Source organism: Sphaerodactylus townsendi, linkage group LG05 (assembly GCF_021028975.2).
Source record: "Sphaerodactylus townsendi isolate TG3544 linkage group LG05, MPM_Stown_v2.3, whole genome shotgun sequence".
Taxonomy (NCBI): domain Eukaryota; kingdom Metazoa; phylum Chordata; class Lepidosauria; order Squamata; family Sphaerodactylidae; genus Sphaerodactylus; species Sphaerodactylus townsendi.
Window position 1 is genome coordinate 25,506,036 of NC_059429.1, and position 18,496 is coordinate 25,524,531.

Here is an 18,496-nt window from a genome sequence, read left to right on the forward strand (position 1 = left end):
GGAATGACAGTGTTTCTTTCTCTGTGGAATCTTGTCCTTGTACGTAAGGATCAAAACGTAATGGCTTGTGAAGTGTGCATGTTTTTGAGGATGTCTTTCAATTGGCTGTTTTTCCTAGAGTACGTTCCAGCAACAGCTAGTGCATTAACTCTTCCATCCCTTGTGGAATCCTTGTTTAGTGCTTCCCTTCTGGGATTTTATTATATAAAAGTGAGTCCTTTATTCAAGAGGCTTTTTGACAGTGATCCTAAGGGATACCTGAACAGCACGTTAACATCTGTTCCATGTGAATCTGAAGGTTCTTCATATAAATGACTGGAAATTTCAGATTCAGCCCTGAAGAAGCTAACATTTGTATTTTCAGGAATGCATGGGGAAAAGCAGTGATGGGAAAGCATATGTTATTACTGGAATATGGAATCCTAACGCACCTACCTTTCTGGTCCTGAATGAAGAAACACCTAAGGGTAACTGTGTTCAAAATGCTGTTTATTTACTTATTTACTCATACAATCACATGGCAACAGGTGAATTAAAGAGCTGGTGTAACTTGCTTCTAGGTAGGTTTTTCCAAGTGGTTAAGCCACAACTTATAATCTCTGTGAAAGTACTAGGTACTTCAGAACTAGGTACTCTGCCAATGAGCGACTTTAAATGGAACAAATTCTTCCCACAAGCTTATAGTAAGAAAAATAAGACTATTGTGTGAGTGGGGGGAAGAGGTGCGCAAGAGGGAGGGGAAAGAGAAAAAGAGGCAGTGATCAGAGGTGAATGTCTATGGAGGGAGTTATGTTTCAGCTATTGTTTAAACCCTTGCTGGAGGTTGTTGAAGTTAGAGAATAATAGTCAGCAAGAACAGATATGGACTAGAAATACTAGTGGTCCAGGGGCTGGGTGAGAAGAATGTAATCAGAACTGAGGCAACAAGATGGCAAACAAAACAGTTTGAAGGGTACAATCTGAAAACCTTTTAAACCTTTACTTACAACACATTATTTTAGTTGTATTGCAGTATTTAACCTTGACATCCTATATATGAAATGGAACTCGCTTTTTTGTGGAACAGATAAACGTGTGTACATGACTGTGGCAGTGGATATGGTGGTCACAGAAGTGGTAGAGCCTGTTCGTTTTCTTCTGGAGACCCTCGTACGTGTGTATCCTGCCAACGAACGCTTTTGGTATTTCAGCAGAAAAATGTACACAGAAACCTTCTGCATGAGATTGAAACAGGTAATGCCTTTCCCCCTATTAAACTGGAGGCAGAGCTTATTAAGACCATTATGAACTATACTTCACTACTTAAGCATTTATTTCTGCATATACTGCCTAAACAAAAGTGCAATAGATCACCTGCACATTAGCAGTCACTGACGAAAGGCACTTGAGCCAAAAGTAGCTGCCGGAGAAGTACAGCCTGGGCATCAGTTGCTATCCCAGAGGGAAAAAGGGAATGCAGAGGAAGTTATGTCTTTTGCTTCTGGACTTGCTGATAGACTTCTTTGAGGGATGAATTCTTGATATGGTAGTTCTGCAATCCTATGACTATAAAGTGAATTGAAGATCTCGCCTTCAAAGCTAGACCTCGGGTGTAAACTGCAGAAGTAGTTAATTGCTGCAAACTGGGAGCGATGTGTGTCGTATGTGCATTAAATTTTGAAAATTCTAATGTTTCAGCAAATTCCTCCTGACCATTTTGAATTATTACTCTGCTAGATCCAGCATAGTGATTAGAATGATAGAGTAGGATCTGGGAGACCTGCATTCAAATCTCCACATTGCTGTGAAGCTCACTGGGGGATCTTGGACTAGTCATGTGTCTCTCAGCCTAACCCTGCCTCACAGAGTTGTTGTGAAGATAAAATAGGAAGGGAAAACCCTCACTGGAAGAAGGGCAGCATAAACATTTTATTTATATATTAGATGATGTCTGGAAAGAAGAGAATGTCATTAGGCTCTTCTGACCCCTAGAAAGGTGATGCTTGGGATCACAGGAGCCATTCTGATTCTTAAAAAGGAATGGCAGTAAGGTAGGAGAGGGAGAGAAAAAACAATTTTACCTTGTTTAACTCCTTAAGAAGCACAAAATCATGGTGCTTTATTAAATCTTGTGGGGGTGTTTGTTATAGGAGACTGGTGTAGGTATAGGAGACTGGTGTATTTCAGCTTTTAGATCTACTATAGCGTACAACAAAGATCTAAGAAATGATTTCCTCTTATGGATTTACAGTTGGCTGAAAAATAGGAAGCAGAGGGTGGGAATAAATGGTCAGTTCTCACAGTGAAGGGATGTAAGCAGTTCGGTCCCACAAGGATATGTATTGGGACAGGTGCTTTTCAACCTGTTCATCAGTAACCTGGAGCTGCGGGTGAATGGTGAGGTAGCTAAGTTTGCAGATGACATCAAATTATTCAGGGTGGCTAAAACAAAAATGGGTTTTGAAGATGTCCATAAGGATCTCTCCAAACTAGAGGAATGGGCATTACAATGGCAAATGAAATTCAATGTGAGCAAGTGTAAAGTGATGTGTACTGGGACAGAAAGTCCCAATTTCACATATACACTAATGGGATCTGTGTTGGCAGTGACAAACCAAGGCCCCTTCCACATATGCAGAATAATGCACTTTGAATCCACTTTCACAATTGTTTGAAAGTGGATTTTGCTATTCTGCTCAGCTGTGAAGTGCATTGAAAGTGGATTGAAAGTGCATTATTCTCCATGTGTGGACGGGGCCCAAGAAAGGGATCTTGGGTGGTAGTGAAAATGTCAGCCCAATGTGTGGCTGCTGTGAAAAAGGCAAATGTCCATGCTGGCCTTAATTAGACAAGGAACAGATAATAAAACTTCTGCCATCATACTGCCCTCATATAAATCTTTGGTGAGAGCACATTTGGAATACTGTGCACAGTTCTGGCCACCACACCAAAAAAGGCTATTGCAGAGCAGGAGAAGGTGGAGAAAAGAGCAATCAAAATGATCAGGGCACTGCAGCAACTGCCCTATGAAGAGTAGTTAAAATGCTTAAGGCTGTTTACCTAAGAAGCATGACAGGTAAGAGGTCTGTAATAGTATGCATGATGTGGAGAGGGTGGACAGGGAGAAACTTTTCTCCTTACAATACTAGAATGCGGGGTCATTTGCTGAAACTGAAGAGAGATTCAAAACAGGCAGACATACGTATTTCTTCATGCAAAGTTTAGTTGAATTGTAGAACTCCCTGCTCCAAGATGTGATGGCTGTCAACTTGGAAGGCTTTAAGAGGGGAACGAACACATTCATTTAGGATCGGGCTATCCATGGCCTCTAGTCAAAATGCATACTAGTAATGGTTCATATTTATTCTCTTCAGTATCAGAAGAGCATGCCTGTTATCTTAGGTGCTATGGAATATGGGTAGGATAATGCTGTTGTAGTTATCTTGTTTGTGGGCTTCCCAGAGGCACCTGGTTGGCCCCTGTGTGAACAGACAGCTGGACTTGATAGGCCTTGGTCTGATCCAGTATGGCTTTTCTTACATTCTTATGCAGGATATCATGGCACTACTGGAAAACATTATTCTCTATTTGCATTTTGTATGCAGAGAAATTTGGATCGCTACAAAATTAGACATGTATTTAAAAAATGAAAATAAAACTAATTTAATTAGTTGAGCTTGAAATCACCAATTAATTCTGGAGCAGTGGCTGAAAAGAGTATATTCTAGTCAACTGTTAACTAAATATTTCAAAACACTTATTTAAAAATATTTTGATGGTATACCTTTAGGACAGTGCAGTAGAACCACACCTACCCAAAATGGCAGATTTCTGCTTTACATAGAGATTCCCCAGGAAGGCACACAAATATTATTGTTAAAATGGTGAAAAAATCAGTGATAGAACATGTTTGTCTTAAAGGGTCCTCAGAAGGTTGAGAGCAGTTGAGTGAGTTTAAAAGGGCAATGAAAGGCAAACCAAATGAGGAGCATAAGAGACATTCTTCGTTGTGGCTTCTTTGGAGTCCCACATGAGGCTGCACAGAAGAACAAAGTCTAGAGCTGTGTGGAAGATTCAGTGAACCAGTAGGGCTCCCCTTCCTCTTTGTCTTGCAGCAGAGTTTTCCCATCCTAATGGGTCACGATGGAGGTGGGAAGAGCACATCTCCCTCAGTTTTCTCTGCCTCCATGAGGAGAGGACATTTCTGAAGCTCCCTTTTGCCTCAGGATTTTTTTTCTTCACCAAGGATTTTCTGTAAGACGGTATTATTTTAAAAATGTAAAGCTTGTGGGATAAAGATAGCCCAGATCGATGAGCATGACTCCTGTCGGCTCTGTTTGGGCAAGGGACGCAATTCGTGGCTTGTGAATCTTGCCACTTGTTTACCCCAAAGGCCCATAATGAAAGAGTGGCTGGGCTTAAATTTGCCTTCTGAGAGAAATCCTTGGTTGCCAGCGACACTTGTCCAAAATAAGAGAGAGAGAGAGAGAGGGGAAGAGAGAGAGAGAGCGAGAGCGAGCGCACTGCTGGTAGTTTCTGTATTTGCTGCCACTCCATCAGCTCCAGTTGGGATGGGATGAATCAACATGTGGTCTTATAATCCTGTAATGGCCTGGGAAGGTGTGGCTTCAGTCTTTTGGACTTTTGCTCAGGGGGTGTACCGGGAACTTCCTCTAGAGGACAACCTTCTGCATGTAGGGTCCTCTTCTCCATCACAATGTGAAATCTCTGCACCTCTTTGCCTCTTTGCATGGTTGATCTGGACTTAGGTGAACAGTTGGACAGGGTGGCAGAAGTTCTTATCGTCTCTTGTAAGCTGACCACATGCAAACCCTGTTCCTCTAAGTGGAGGAGGTTTATGGACTGGCATCCCACAGTGGAGCTTGGCTGAAGTTTGTGCTCTGACTTCTGGTATCATGTTAAAAATATCCTTAATGAGAATAAGCCAATATAAACATTTCGTATCTCTTGACACTGTACTTTATATATAGCTTATATACTTCTTTTCTTGTTGGCTTTGAAAGAATCAGGTGATTTCATGAAGTGCTCCTCTTTTGCTGATGAAGCTAAACTCCAGTAAATTATACTCCATGCTGTATAAGAGATTCTATTTTTCATGTCAAATATTTCTTTTGAATTAAATGTAACAATGTTCTTTTTTGATGATGAACTGACATTCCTGCCTTATTTCAAAAATAGCTTCCACCTTTACAAGCTTAGAAAAAAATGCAAAAACTGAGGCGCCCTAGAAACCTTGATATTCAAATATGGTCTTAATGTTTTCCTTTTGACAGCACTGTATTAGCTTTATTCTAATACAACGCTGTGAAAATGTATGATGACAGCACACTAGAATGGGCTGTCAGTAAGTTCTTGCTGGTTTTTCACCTTTTTTCCTTTCTCTTTTCCCATCAAATTCAAAACATATGGTGATACATTAATGAGTGTAAGGTCTGATATCCTTAACTTTTAAATATCCAAGCTTTAACACAGGAGATCTGTAACATTAAATATTCAGCACCTAATATCTAAGCAGATTACAAAGATGAAAGGAACATGATTATTGCCTGCAGCCTTTCAGGCTGCTGAATATGACACACAGGAGAAGGCCAAAACCATAACTAGAGCAGCAGAAAAAGGTGTTTTTATGGGGGAAAAAAGTATGGATAAGGAAATGTTGTATTGAGGTTTGAACTTGTGAGGAGAGTCTGAAATCCAAAGTCTTCTTTTCAGACCTTATGTTCTTGTTATGTTTAGCAACTTATGCTTGAAACACACTTTCTTTCTTGTTAGTGTGAAGGGAAAAGCCACGTAAATGCTGGAGATGCCATTTATGAAGTTATAAGCCTGCACCGGGAGTCTGAACGAGAAGAAGAACTAGTCAGCTCATCAAGTGGTGGTGATCAGATATCTCCGCAAGAGGATGATGCTGAAGAGGGTAAGAGTAAGATGACATTGTGCAATTCCAGTTTCAAATATAATGCCTCATATTAAATCCTGCTTTTCATAATTATGTCTCAAGTAGAAGAGAAGTATCATTACTATCAGTCTGGTCTGAAATTAAGAAACGATGGCTGTGAGTTTACCCTGCTTTTGGCAAGTAGGAGCTGTGTCAATCCCATGCAATCTACCGAACTTTCAATTCTGTTCACTGCAGCACTGTTCACTGTATTGTTCACCTGTGGCTCTGAAGATGGGGAATAATATATATCATACCACAGACAAATCTTTCAGCATGTTTTTGTTTGATCTGCAGAGAGTGATAATGAACTTTCAAGTGGCACTGGTGATGTATCAAAGGACTGCCCTGAGAAGATCTTGTATTCCTGGGGAGAGTTGCTGGGAAGATGGTAAGAGTCAAAAAGGAGATTATTATCTGCCCTTTGGAAGAGAGAATGAAAGAACAATGTGCTTGTACCAGAGGTCTGAAAAATTATCATAAAACATCCACATAACAAAAGGGTATTTTTAAGAGCCCTCCCTTCTCGATCCTCTTTATGAAGGAGCATTCTCATTTATGCATATACAATACTTACAAATATCGACCTTGGGTAGGAATCATAATGATTGTCTTTTGAAGTTACACCACATTATATATCATGAATTTATTCTTGATTTTCTGGCTTCCAAATTAACCTGTGCAAGGTCATTCATGACCGATGAAGATTCATACGTCCAAACAGGAATTTGGCCAGCATCCTGTCCTTTGATGTGTGCTTGTAAACTGTTTTACAGAATTGCCACATTGAAAATTGTACTCACTATCTGTATTGAAACTGTTATTTGTTAAATGTGCTTGTAAATATTTTGTTTTTGGTTTGTTGCCATTTTGACTTGTGGATATATTATGATTCAACTTGTGCTTTTGTAATTAGAATAATATTTTGGTCACATTTTTGTTTAGAATAGTATTTTTTTCTGTTGCATTTTGCAATTTTTGCAATTTTTCGTATACATACATATCTTCTGGTATTTTGATGTTTTTATAATTATTTTTCTGGTACTTTGTACCCTTTGTTCTTGTTGATCAAAGTTTTCCTGCTCCATGTTTTAGTCTGCAGTAGAACAACTGAATTAGAGTCCAGTAGCACTTTAGAGACCAGCAATATTTTCAGAGCATGAGCTTTCAAGAATCTGAACTCCTTTCTTCTGAGACTTTGTTTCTTGGAAACCTGGATTTAATTTTAAAGAAGCCTTTTAGCCATTATAATTGCAGCGATTTGCTAAAAAATGAGCGGGTGTGTGTTTAAAAAACATTTGTACAGAAATGTCTAATTTTCTGGGCTTTAACATATAATTGGAACTTGCGGAAAATATAGAAAACAGCATCTGAAAAAAGAAGGTTCCTAAAGTTGTGTGGCGTCCCTGTTTTCTGCAGAGACTGTGCCACTTGTGAACCTTGCAGGTTTCCCACTTTGTGCCACATGACCTGCTGGGTCATGGTTTGCTGCACAAAGGCTCTTTGGGGCTTGCTGTCATCATGTATGCCGAATTAACACATTGGAGACTCTTCTTTTAAAGATGGTGGGTGATCCACTATGTAACTAAAAGAGCACTGTAAGACTTCAGTGTGTATTATTTAGATGAGTTATAATGCATGATTTTATTGAAACAAAGTGCAGGGTTTTTTAAATTGCTTTTTAACAGTTTTTTCATTCTTTAAACGAGTAGGGAGAAATGTGTGAGTATATATTTATTGGCCTACTGCTATTCAATAAAGAAGAAGGAGGAGAGTTGGATTTATATTTCCCCTTTCTCTCCTGTAAGGAGACTCAAAGGGGCTGACAGTCTCCTTTCCCTTCTCCCCCCCTCCCCCCAACAAACACCCTGTGAGATAGGTGGGGCTGAGAGAACACAGAAGAACTGTAACTAGCTCAAGGTCACCCATCTGGTGTGTGTTGGAGTGCACAGGCTAATCTGAATTCCCCAGATAAACTTCCACAGCTCAAGTGGCAGAGTGGGGAATCAAATCTGGTTCCTCCAGATTAGAGTACACCTGCTCTTAACCACTATGCCACTGCTGCAACAATGGTCTCTCTTTTTTTGTGTTAGGCACAATAATCTTAGTGTGCGGCCAAAAGGGCTGTCTTCATTAGTGAAGAGTGGTGTTCCAGAGGCACTAAGAGCTGAGGTATGGCAGCTACTGGCTGGATGTCATGATAATCAGAGCATGCTGGAAAAATACAGAATACTCATCACAAAGGTCAGTCTTGATTTCAGTTTCCTCTAGTATGCTTGTATTAGTGGATTGACAGAACTTTTTAATATGAAAAGTTGTTTTGGTGTATAATCACTTTCTTTTAAACGGAGAGTAATCAGTGAGTCCAGTTATTTGCTATTACACGGCATCTAATATTCTGGCCAGTTGCTAAGGATGCTGTCGCATGATACTGAAGTACTGTAAATCCTTAGGATTAGCATTCTTGATTTGTGACAGTTTGTCGTGCTGGTCTGCTTTGCAGTGCTAATAGTTTTAGGCTATTTTCATATCTAATTCTCAATATGGTTCCAGAGTGCAGATCAAAAAATCCACACGATGAAGCTGTGTATAGAGAGGATAGATATTTTTACATTTAATTCTCAATATGGTTCCAGGGTGCAGATCAAAAAATCCACACAATGAAACTGTGTACAGAGAGGATAGATCCCCAAAAATGTAAAAAATTGAGGGGTATTTTTTAAAAAAGCTGAAGAAATGACAAGATTTCACAATGCCGTGCTGCAAGATTTCACCTGCTGTTTTTAGGGTTTCCTAGCACTCTTAGTGGGTAACACTGCGGTATGTATCAAGTACATCAAGCAAGGAGGAGCTGCTGGCAGTGGGATGATGAGGAAAGGGGAGGGCCATATCAACAGTGGCAGGAGAGGGGGGGCAGGAAGTAGCAAGGAGAAGGGGTGGGTAGTAGTGGGAAGGGAGGTGATGGTGGGAGGAGAGACAGGAAGGATATGGGAGGGGCAAATATGAGAAACGGCTGAGATAGGAGAGAGGAAGAATTGGGAACTGGCACAGGGATGGGATTTTTCTATCCCTGTAAAATTGTTTGTGGGTTCACTGATTGTTAAGTATTGGATGTGATTATTGTCAGTTGTTTCAGTTGCTGTAGATAATTAAGTGAAATCTTCACATTCAGAAGCAACTTGCTTCTAAGTGCTGAGTCTTCAGTAGCAGATATCGGATCAGCCCTGTGGCTCTGCTTATGAGATTCCAGAAGCATCTCAGTGTTTGCCAACCTTTTCAATGTCGCGGTACCCTTGACCTTGCTCTTCATATCTCATGGTACCCCATGGGTGGTACACTCCTGCCAACCCCCCCACCTTCTCCTCCCTGTGCCTTCTTGCCACCCCACCTTCCCCTCTCTGTGTCCCTTCTTGCCACCTCCCCCACCTTCCCCTCCGATAGTGAAGGAAAGCACTGGGGGGCTGGGTGGAGGGAAGTGGCTGCTGACTGCCGGCAGGCAGAGGTGTATCTAGGAAAAATGGAGCCCGGGGCAAAATCTGAGTTTTCTGCACCCCTGTACAGGAACCATTTTCCATAGATACGGGGTGAGGGGGGAGAGAGAGATTTAGCCATCTGCCAATCTCACAGAGGAGTGCCCAGGTCTAACGCTGGGCAGGCCAGAAGGGGCCCAAGTCTACTTCTGGGCAGGCTGGAAGGGACTGAGTCAGCATGCTGGCATGAGCTCCAGCTCTAGAAAGTCGGTGGCTCGTAGGGCCCAGCCCGCCAGCCCACGACCACCCTTGCCTCACCTCACGACCCCCATGATACACATGCTGAGATTTTCAGGTCGATAGGCTGACAGGGAGGCTGAGGAGGGGCGGAGGCTGCAGTTGCTGCTGGCGTTGCCAGCTCGATTGGTACCATGTGGATATTTGGTCATTGACCATAAAGTCGTCGTCTTCTTCTTGGTACCGTGTGGGGGGCGATTTTGCACAGGGAGGGGGGCTGGTAGCATTGTTGTTGTGTCCTTGAGATGTGTTCACGGCACCCCAGGGTACCATGGAACCCTGGTTGGGAATCACTGATCTAACTACTCACTGCTGAGAAAAGAGTTCTGGGTTAAATGGACCTTTGGTCTGATGTATCAAGTTAGTTTTTGTGAGATGTTTGCCAGAGTTTGAATGATGGAATTTGGAGAGAGTGCTGTAGAGATGCTTGTTAGGGCAGCTGTTCTCTCTAAAGTTAGAGATATCTTTGTCTCTGATCAGATGCTTCCATATATTTGGCTGTTATTATTCCGATACCCATTTGGGTTGTTGCCTGGAATGTGTAGTTTTAAAGTTAGAAGCAGAGTTCTTGAGCTGAGCTTTCAAGGTTATTTGACATGAGAATAGCCAGCTTGTCTTTGGTCTCCAGGTGGTAAGGCAGGCATCTGGTGACTATGAGCGTAAATGAAAGAGTCATCTGCTGTTCGCATTGGTGTCAGACTGCTAGAGCTGTGTTATTTCAGGACACCCACACTGACAAACCGTTTCCTTTGAAACTGGGAAAACCCCTACTGACACTTACCAAAAGAATTGTTTACTTTGCTGGCAAGTAATGAAGAAGTGCATGAACTACTTGTCACCATTATTTTTCCTAGAATGCTTTGCCTTCTATCTGTTGCTGGACATTAATGCAGATATTTTAAGTTTACTTTGAAGCACTTCTTTTTCTTACAGCTACGATATTTCATTACATTGGTTCTTGTTTCAATTAATAGCATTGTTTCATATTATTAGCATGATCTTCAGGCTAGAACAAGATAAAAATAATTGAAACGAATTTGAATTTAAGCTGAGACAAATAATGAAGTTGCAGTGGAATGCCCCAGCAGAGAAACTCTTTGAGATCATGTTAGCTGAGGACCTGATTAATACCTCAGTGTCTATAACTTAAGTGAGTTAAATCAGACTGGAGAATTGGGGGAAGAGGTAGAAACTGATGCAGTTAAGATTTCTGTTAGTATTCTTCTGAAATCTATTAGTATTCTTCTGAATATTCTGATGCAGTTAAGATTTCTGTTAGTATTCTTCTTGGAGGTAGTTTCTAAGCCTCCCTTAAGAAAATATCTTAAAATGAACATTCGGATCTTGTGCGCCATATGTTCTTGAATGCTTATTAGTTTATGTTTTGATGGTTCTTTTGCTTTGCATATGCGTTTAGACTTCGGCATCCTAATTGTAATAGCCCCATTAAGATGATAAAGTGTGACATGAAAAAAATTCATTGTATCATTTAATTTACAGTTGTCAAAATGCTATGAAATTAGTATTATGAATTGTCATTTCTGAAAGAATTATTAGTCTCTGCTCATAATGTATTTTAGGGGTGAAAAGCAAGATTTAATATGTCATGAGTTGAAAGGGCACAAGGAATGGGTGCAAAGGTCCATCTTAAATCACCTTTGATTTACTTTGCATGTACATAATCTGTTTGAAGCTGCCTGTAAATTATTTTGTAACTGTGGATACGCACATCTTGTCAATTTCATAGTAGTTAAGGCCAGTCACTCAATTAGCAAGGCATTACTTTTTACAGATGTTGCTAGATGTTGATGGTAATTGTGCAAAGACATTGCTGGATATAGAAGATAATTTTTCTTTGGACATACGTCTGTGTTTCATATTCCATCAAGTTTTAATTCAGTACAGATTCTTAGCAAGGAAGGATTACTTTTATGCTTGTTGGTAGGCTATTCATATAGGGAGACTGCTTGAAGTGGTGGCACATCAGAAGGTGTTCTGCTGCATTGTGGTGCAAATACAAAAATCCTTGGAAGAGTTGTTGTTCTGAATGTCTATTGCTTTGGCAGCTATCAATGAAAGATGACTTGAGGTTGGATGCCGGTTTGGATGCAGAGAATAGGAACAAGCACAGAGATAGAAATGCTAGCATAACAGGCGTACACCTTCGGTTTTAGCAGTTAGAAATGTTTGTGAAATTACAGGGCTTGGGAGAATCCTTTTTATTGTTCAGCAAAAAATAGTTCATGGGACTTGCAGTACTGGGATTCACTGGAGAGTCAAACAAATTTGCTGTTCATGGCATTTGGGTTTTGTTCCTTCAAAACCATTTGGTTGGCAGTATTCTCTCATAGTTCCCTCCTGTTGCTGTCTCCTCTCCTTGACCAGTTTCAATTCATTACCTACTGCTAATCTTTTTGGGAGATTTTCTAAGGTACCATGTAGCCAAAGGCTTGGATCCCATGGTCCTGAGGTGCCTGAAGCCCTCCACCCACCGAAACCTCTGCTGAAAACTACACAAGAAATATTAAAAATATATTGATGAGTCTATCTACTAATCATGAACGCTCATATTTACATTGTTACCAAACTCATCACCAAATGCTTTATTTACAAATCTCCATTTGCCCTTTGTGAAAGTCATTAAAAGTTTTAAAAACATGGAAATGCTCGTTAGAAACAATGCACTCCATAAACAAATTATACTAGTTTACAATGATTCTGAACTTGGGAAAATAAATGTATGTAAAAGTCCATTTTAATACAAGTACTCTCACAAACTATTTTGCTTTCTAAGATTGATACAGATCTTTGATTTACATCAACAAAATTCAACCCATGCTTTACATCAGAATTTTCGGTTTATTATTTAGAAGCTTCCAAATAAAATCGCACTCTGGCTGTACTAGCATGCTATTGTGTGCTCTCTCTCCCCCTTCCTCCCTCCCTGCCTCCAAACAAATAAATAGAAAATGATACTAATGTACGTTCTGAGGTTGTATGAAGGTAAATTTCTTAAATATTTAATGTATTTTTTTACTCTTTTAAAAACTGATGTGCATTACATTGCTTATTTTAGATGGTTTACTGCTCATGACCCTAAATAGAGTCTGACAACCTGTATGCCATTGTGGTTCTTATAAAAAAATGCTGATAGGAATCAACACAAGATGTTTCTTTCCACGGTTTCTTTCTGCTTAAATCTGCCCTTCTCCTAAGTCATATGAGTGCCCTTCTGTTCCTCCCTCCTACTTCACACAAAGTTAATCATCTCACCTAGAACTGTCCGTCTCATTTATAATAAGAGCACTGTGGCAATAGCAGGACCTTGACAGCCAATTAAAGAGATCAGTTAGCTACAAAGCATAAAATGGGAGTAAAAAGGTCAACAAGATAGATCATGGGATGACACCTGTGGTGTTTTGCTAGTTCCTGAATCCCCAGCGTGAAGCCAGAGAAGTACATTGTGCTACCTGGTGAAGGGCAAAAATGTTTTCTTCACAATTCCTTGGTTACAAAGAAAAAAAACAGCCTTTTATAGATTCATTATAGATGTATTAAGTTCAGGTTGTGGCTCAGACCAGGTTATTTTTAAGTGATGCTTACTGTAGCTGAAACTCAAATCAAGAACATCATTTAAAAAAATTGGTTAATTAAAATCCCGTTCATTTTTTTATGTAACCCATGGAGGCAGGGTGGCTGTTATGACTGCGAGACAGGTTTCCTGAAATGAATTGAAATTTGGGTGGGTTCAAATGTTTAACACATAAGTGTGAATTTGAGGGCATCAAGGGTAAGAAGTGTGATGTCTGAAGTGAACTTGTCCATTGGCCCCATGGTATAAGCTACTTTCCAAACTAGAATTCCAGGATTTCTCAGAAGTCCTGAAGTGTAGTCCTTGTCAAGGCAATTGTTTTTTCTTTCTCACTGGTTTCTCTCTCTCTCTCTCTCATATCCTGTTTTTCCTTAAGGAAGCTTAAGGCAGCATGCATGAAGTTTCTTTTTCAATCTATCATCAAAGTCTTTCACAGCTGGAATCAACTGACTATTGTGGGTTTTCTGGGCTGTGTGGCTGTGGTCTAGTCATTTTTGCTCCTAATATTTCCCCCACACCTATGGCTGGCATCTTCAGAAGAATGTCACAGTAAGATATGTTTCCATTTTACTGACTTTCCTCTGAAGATGCCAGCTATAGATGCAGGTGAAATGTTTGGAGCAAAAACTACCAGAGCACGGTTACACAGCCTGGAAAACCCACAACAGCCAGTTTTGTCCTTGTTTTATCCTTTCAAGAACCTACACTTCTACTAGTGAGATTTGTGGGTTGGATGGTCGTTATCTTTTTTATACACATGGTGATGAGAACCATATATGCAAAATTTGGGCTGCATTCAGACATAATCAGTGAACACAGATTCATACTTTTGATGAACATGAACGCAGTTTACTATGCACAGTGGGAAGGGTGAGGTGAACTTTTGAAGGTTTGCGGGGTTTGGGAAGCCTTGAAAACTAAGCGGCACTCCAGCTGTACCTACACTTGAAGAATAGTGGTTGAAAGTATTAGAGTTGGAAGAGATGGCCTAACCATCTTTCTTACTTAAAGAAAATAATTTACTCAAATTTTTGGAGAACTGGAAATCCTGGATTGGACAAAGTTGAAAAAAAAAGGATTATTAGTGATTTTGAATATTAAGGATTGTTAAAATAAGATTCAATAGAAAAAAGTGTGACTTTTATTAGTGGTAACTAAAGATCCAATTTTAGCTTGGTGGTTAAAGAGCAAGTGATAAAATTATTTTTAGTGTTTAATACTCAAGTCAAGTCATTTTATTTACAGTCAGCGACCAGTAGTACAAGATCAAGATGTTTAATATTCGGTGCAGACAAAACTGGGAGTTCTTGTGGAAAATGTACATTGTTTTTCTGAGTTTGTATGTGTCCTTTGTGTTGTGAAGCTGTGTTTTTGAATTGTGACAGTTACGCTCTTTACACCACAATCTTGGGTACACAATGTCTGCACACACACATACACACTTCCTTTGCTGTGGGAAAGGCAAAAACCCCAGGACCTCAGAGCCAATCAAAGCCCTGGATCAAATTATTTTCTGGCCCTGTTGACCAGTCTGCAGTCATAGCAAAAGAAGAGTAGCACACTGAAAATAAACTCTAAAAGCAAAAGGTGGGTCTTCACTGAGATAGAGAGTTCCAGAATGGCACACCGTCCTCAGCCAGTTTCTTTTCAACGCAAGCTGTGGACCAGAGAGAAGCCCAGGACTTCAGCCCTCCCCACCCCCCATTCCCTGGTTCTGGGCCAGGCTGCATGAAACCCCCTTATAACTACCTGGCTTAGAGCAAAGCTGGGCCTATTGTCCCCAAAATCCTCCTAGCTTCCCCCTCCACCCAGGCACAAATGGTCACCCCAGCCCATGACTGGGTGCCTGTCTTTCAGCAGCAATCTCACATTCCCGTTCTATGCATTTCTGTTCTAGGAAACAGTCATATAAACATGGGAAGTAATTTTTTTATTATTTTTTGCCTCTCTGAGAGGTGAGTTGAACTCTGCTATTCAAACTATTCCACCATCTTCTACACTCTTCATTGCTGTGCAAACAAAATAGACCAGTGAGTGTTTCCTATTACCATTCTAACTCGTTCTCTGTTCCCTGCTGCTCTCAACTTTACTCATTAACCCCCCCCCCCCCCGGTTTGGTAGCACTAATATTTCCCAAACTTCTGGAAGCTTATGCAGATCTTCAGGATTCTGACCTGGAGATCTGATGCAGCCTCTTTTATATCCTATCCTATCTGAATTTTGACGATAATGAAATGCAAATATCACATTTATTATTTTCCTGTTTAATGCTTTGATAAGTTGTATGTTCTATTAAATATCTTTTCTGTTGCATCGAAGATTAATTGTGTTCTCTAGAGGGAAATGTATTAAAAGCAAAGTGTATGCATTTCTTTAGGAAGTTGAGTCACAGTTGTTATATTTCAAATTGGCTGACGTTTGATTTTATTTTTTACTTTTGACTGCTTTTAAAAATCCAGTTGCCATAACAACTTTGCTACCCCCTTTTCTTTTATCAAATCAGTTGCCATAACAGTAAAATACAGTTTGATGAATGTGACCATTTTTAATTTTGTCTTTCTTGGTTGGAGTGTAGATGTGGGGTGGGGGGGAGGGGAGGGGGGGAGTACAGTGTGTGTGTGTGTGTATGTGTGTGTGTTTGTATGTGCACCTGCCCGTGTTTGAGAGCAACTAAGCCTTTAATTCTATATCCAGCAAGGAGTAACCAGAACTGAATTCATTCCAAGCTGATGACAGCATTGCATCTCAAAAGTATGTACTATCTGTTTCCAAGCTAGCATATAAACACTGCCCAATAAAGATTATCATATAGTTTACATGAAACTGAGGAATAGCCATTGCCCCTAAGAGAATTTAGTAGATGTTACTAACTCATGTCTAGGGAAACAGGTAAATGCTTTCTTTGTTTGAAAAAAAAAAAGGAATTAAATTATATTTTATGTTATTTGGTGGCTTAAAACACCACTGCAGAGAATTTACAACCTTGTCCTTCGTGCATATGAAAAAGGACTCTGTGGTAAGTTGTAGTACTTCAGTCAAAACTCTGCTCACAACCTGAATTCAATCCCGTTTCAGGTCACTGGCTCAAGATTGACTCAGCCTTTTGACCTTCCAAGGTCAGCAAAATGCTGGGGGTAAAGGATAGAAGACAAGGGAAGGCAGTGGCAAAGTACCCCATAAACATAGACTGCCTAGCAAACGTCGTGATGTGACATTCCCCCAAGGGTCAGGAATGATTTGGTGCTTGCACAGGGGACTACAGTTACCTTTTTTCTTTTTACATATGAAAAAATCATTTAATAAGGTAGTTGCCCGGGCTCGGCTGCAGCGCCTGGACTTGCCCCGCTGGGTCACGCACGGACTGGCACCACGGGAGAAGGGAAGGCTGCAGAGGAGCCTCTTGCAGGGACGGTGGAGGCCTTAGAGGCCTGGTTCAAAGAGGAAGAGAGGAGTTTTAGGCCCAGCAGGACCCACCCGCCCACAGCTGAGCCGAATGTGGGAGATGGGCTGGAGAAGCAGCTTAGACCAGGCAGGGCCCACCCATCCACAGCTGAGGCGGATGTGGAAGATGGGCTGGGGAAGCAGCTGGGAGAGAAATGAGAGGGCAGAAGGTATATAAGGAAGTGGGAAAGGGAGAGTCAGGAGCTGCCGCAGCAGCAGGAAATGTCGGTGGTGGTGTGAACAGACAAGGGAAAGGGACAGCTCAATGGTGGGAAGTGGGAAGGAGGGGAGAGGACCCTGGAGCCCAGACCCCCTACCAGAACCTGGAAGACGGTTTAGGCTGGTCCCACCCCTGTGCAGTAACAGGGTGGGAGTCTTTCACGCAGCGTGGAAACACGTCTCCCTGTGAGGCAACAGGGGAGAGCCAAACCCCTGGAAACTCATAAGAACATAAGAAAGAGCCTGCTGGATCAGACCAGAGTCCATCTAGTCCAGCACTCTGCTACTTGCAGTGGCCCACCAGGTGCCTTTGGGAGCTCACATGCAGGATGTGAAAGCAAATGGCCTGTTGCTGCTGCTGCTCCCGAGCACCTGGTCTGCTAAGGCATTTGCAATCTCAGATCAAAGAGGATCAAGATTGGTAGCCATAGAAGGCTCCTCTCCCTGTGAAGCAACAAGGGAGAGAGAGAGAGAGGGTGCGAACTCTCAAGTCAGCCAGGGGAAGGAAGGCGGAGAGACCTGCTAAGAGTGGGGCGTTGGCTATGTTGGGAAGGCCAGGAGGTACATTCACACAGGTGCCCTGTGGGTGAGGTTGTTTCTTGGCCCTCTGGGCCAAGGGGACGAAACACCATCTGGTGAATCCAACCCCCAGGTCAGGGAAGGAGGGACGGCACACTCACCTGAGGACACCGGGCGGCTACGGGAAATGCCACAGTAGTTACAGCTTCTTGACTTTAATTTCAGTTTACTTGTAATGAGACCTAGGCCAGTGATTTCTCCCTGAGGCTCTGAAAATGACACTGAACAAGTAGTATTAAAATCTTTCATTAGGAAATTGAGTGATGGCCTTTAGAACAAGGGTCCCACTGAAGTTGTGCAATTTAAGAATGTATCATAAATATACCTACATAAAGAAAATTACCTTGTTTGGAGTTCTTTTATTATGTCCTAATTTTTTATTTGTGACTTGGGAATTATTCAACAATTATGTCTTATATTTCAGGGTGGGATAGTATCACATTTTCATCTGGAAATATGTATTCAGAACCTCCAGAATAATCAAATTTTGAATGGACTTCTCAGTTTCTGTTGATGCTGCTACTTTCACTTTACCATCTCAAGAGGGAGGGAGAGGCTGAGGACTCACAATAAGACCCAGGGCAACCTTTTTGTGGAAGAAAACTGACCACAGCCTGTTTATTGGTATTGTTGGCTAAGGAAGCAGAGGCGCAGCATAGGGGATTGATCTGATCACGGGGCAGCAAGGGTGCTGATACCTTTCCCCTGGCCTGAGTGCGAGGGGAACCAGGAGAAGCAAGACAGCGGGAGGCCTTTGGGCACTGGCTCCTAAATAAAACTCCCCTTGCTGCCTATGGGTGCAAGCAACCAGCAGCCCCCACCTAGGCTTGCGGCACTGAGGCTCGCCACACCCACAAGGCCCCTTATGGGGGCCCCTACAAATGGGGAGGGCTGCCATATAAGCTTCTCCTCCCTGAAACGAATCAGTCCCCATGCGCAGCTCGCCAAGGTATGACAAAG

General features: G+C 41.5%; 1 protein-coding gene across 1 annotated transcript in view; it reads left to right on the forward strand.

Moving 5' to 3' along the window:
• Positions 1-18,496, forward strand: part of RABGAP1L (RAB GTPase activating protein 1 like) — a 189,429-nt gene that overhangs the window by 44,162 nt on the left and 126,771 nt on the right. Inside the window, 5 exon segments of the mRNA XM_048496483.1 lie at positions 365-467; positions 1,067-1,233; positions 5,773-5,917; positions 6,236-6,329; positions 8,032-8,182. Of these exon segments, the coding sequence (XP_048352440.1) occupies positions 365-467; positions 1,067-1,233; positions 5,773-5,917; positions 6,236-6,329; positions 8,032-8,182 (660 nt within the window).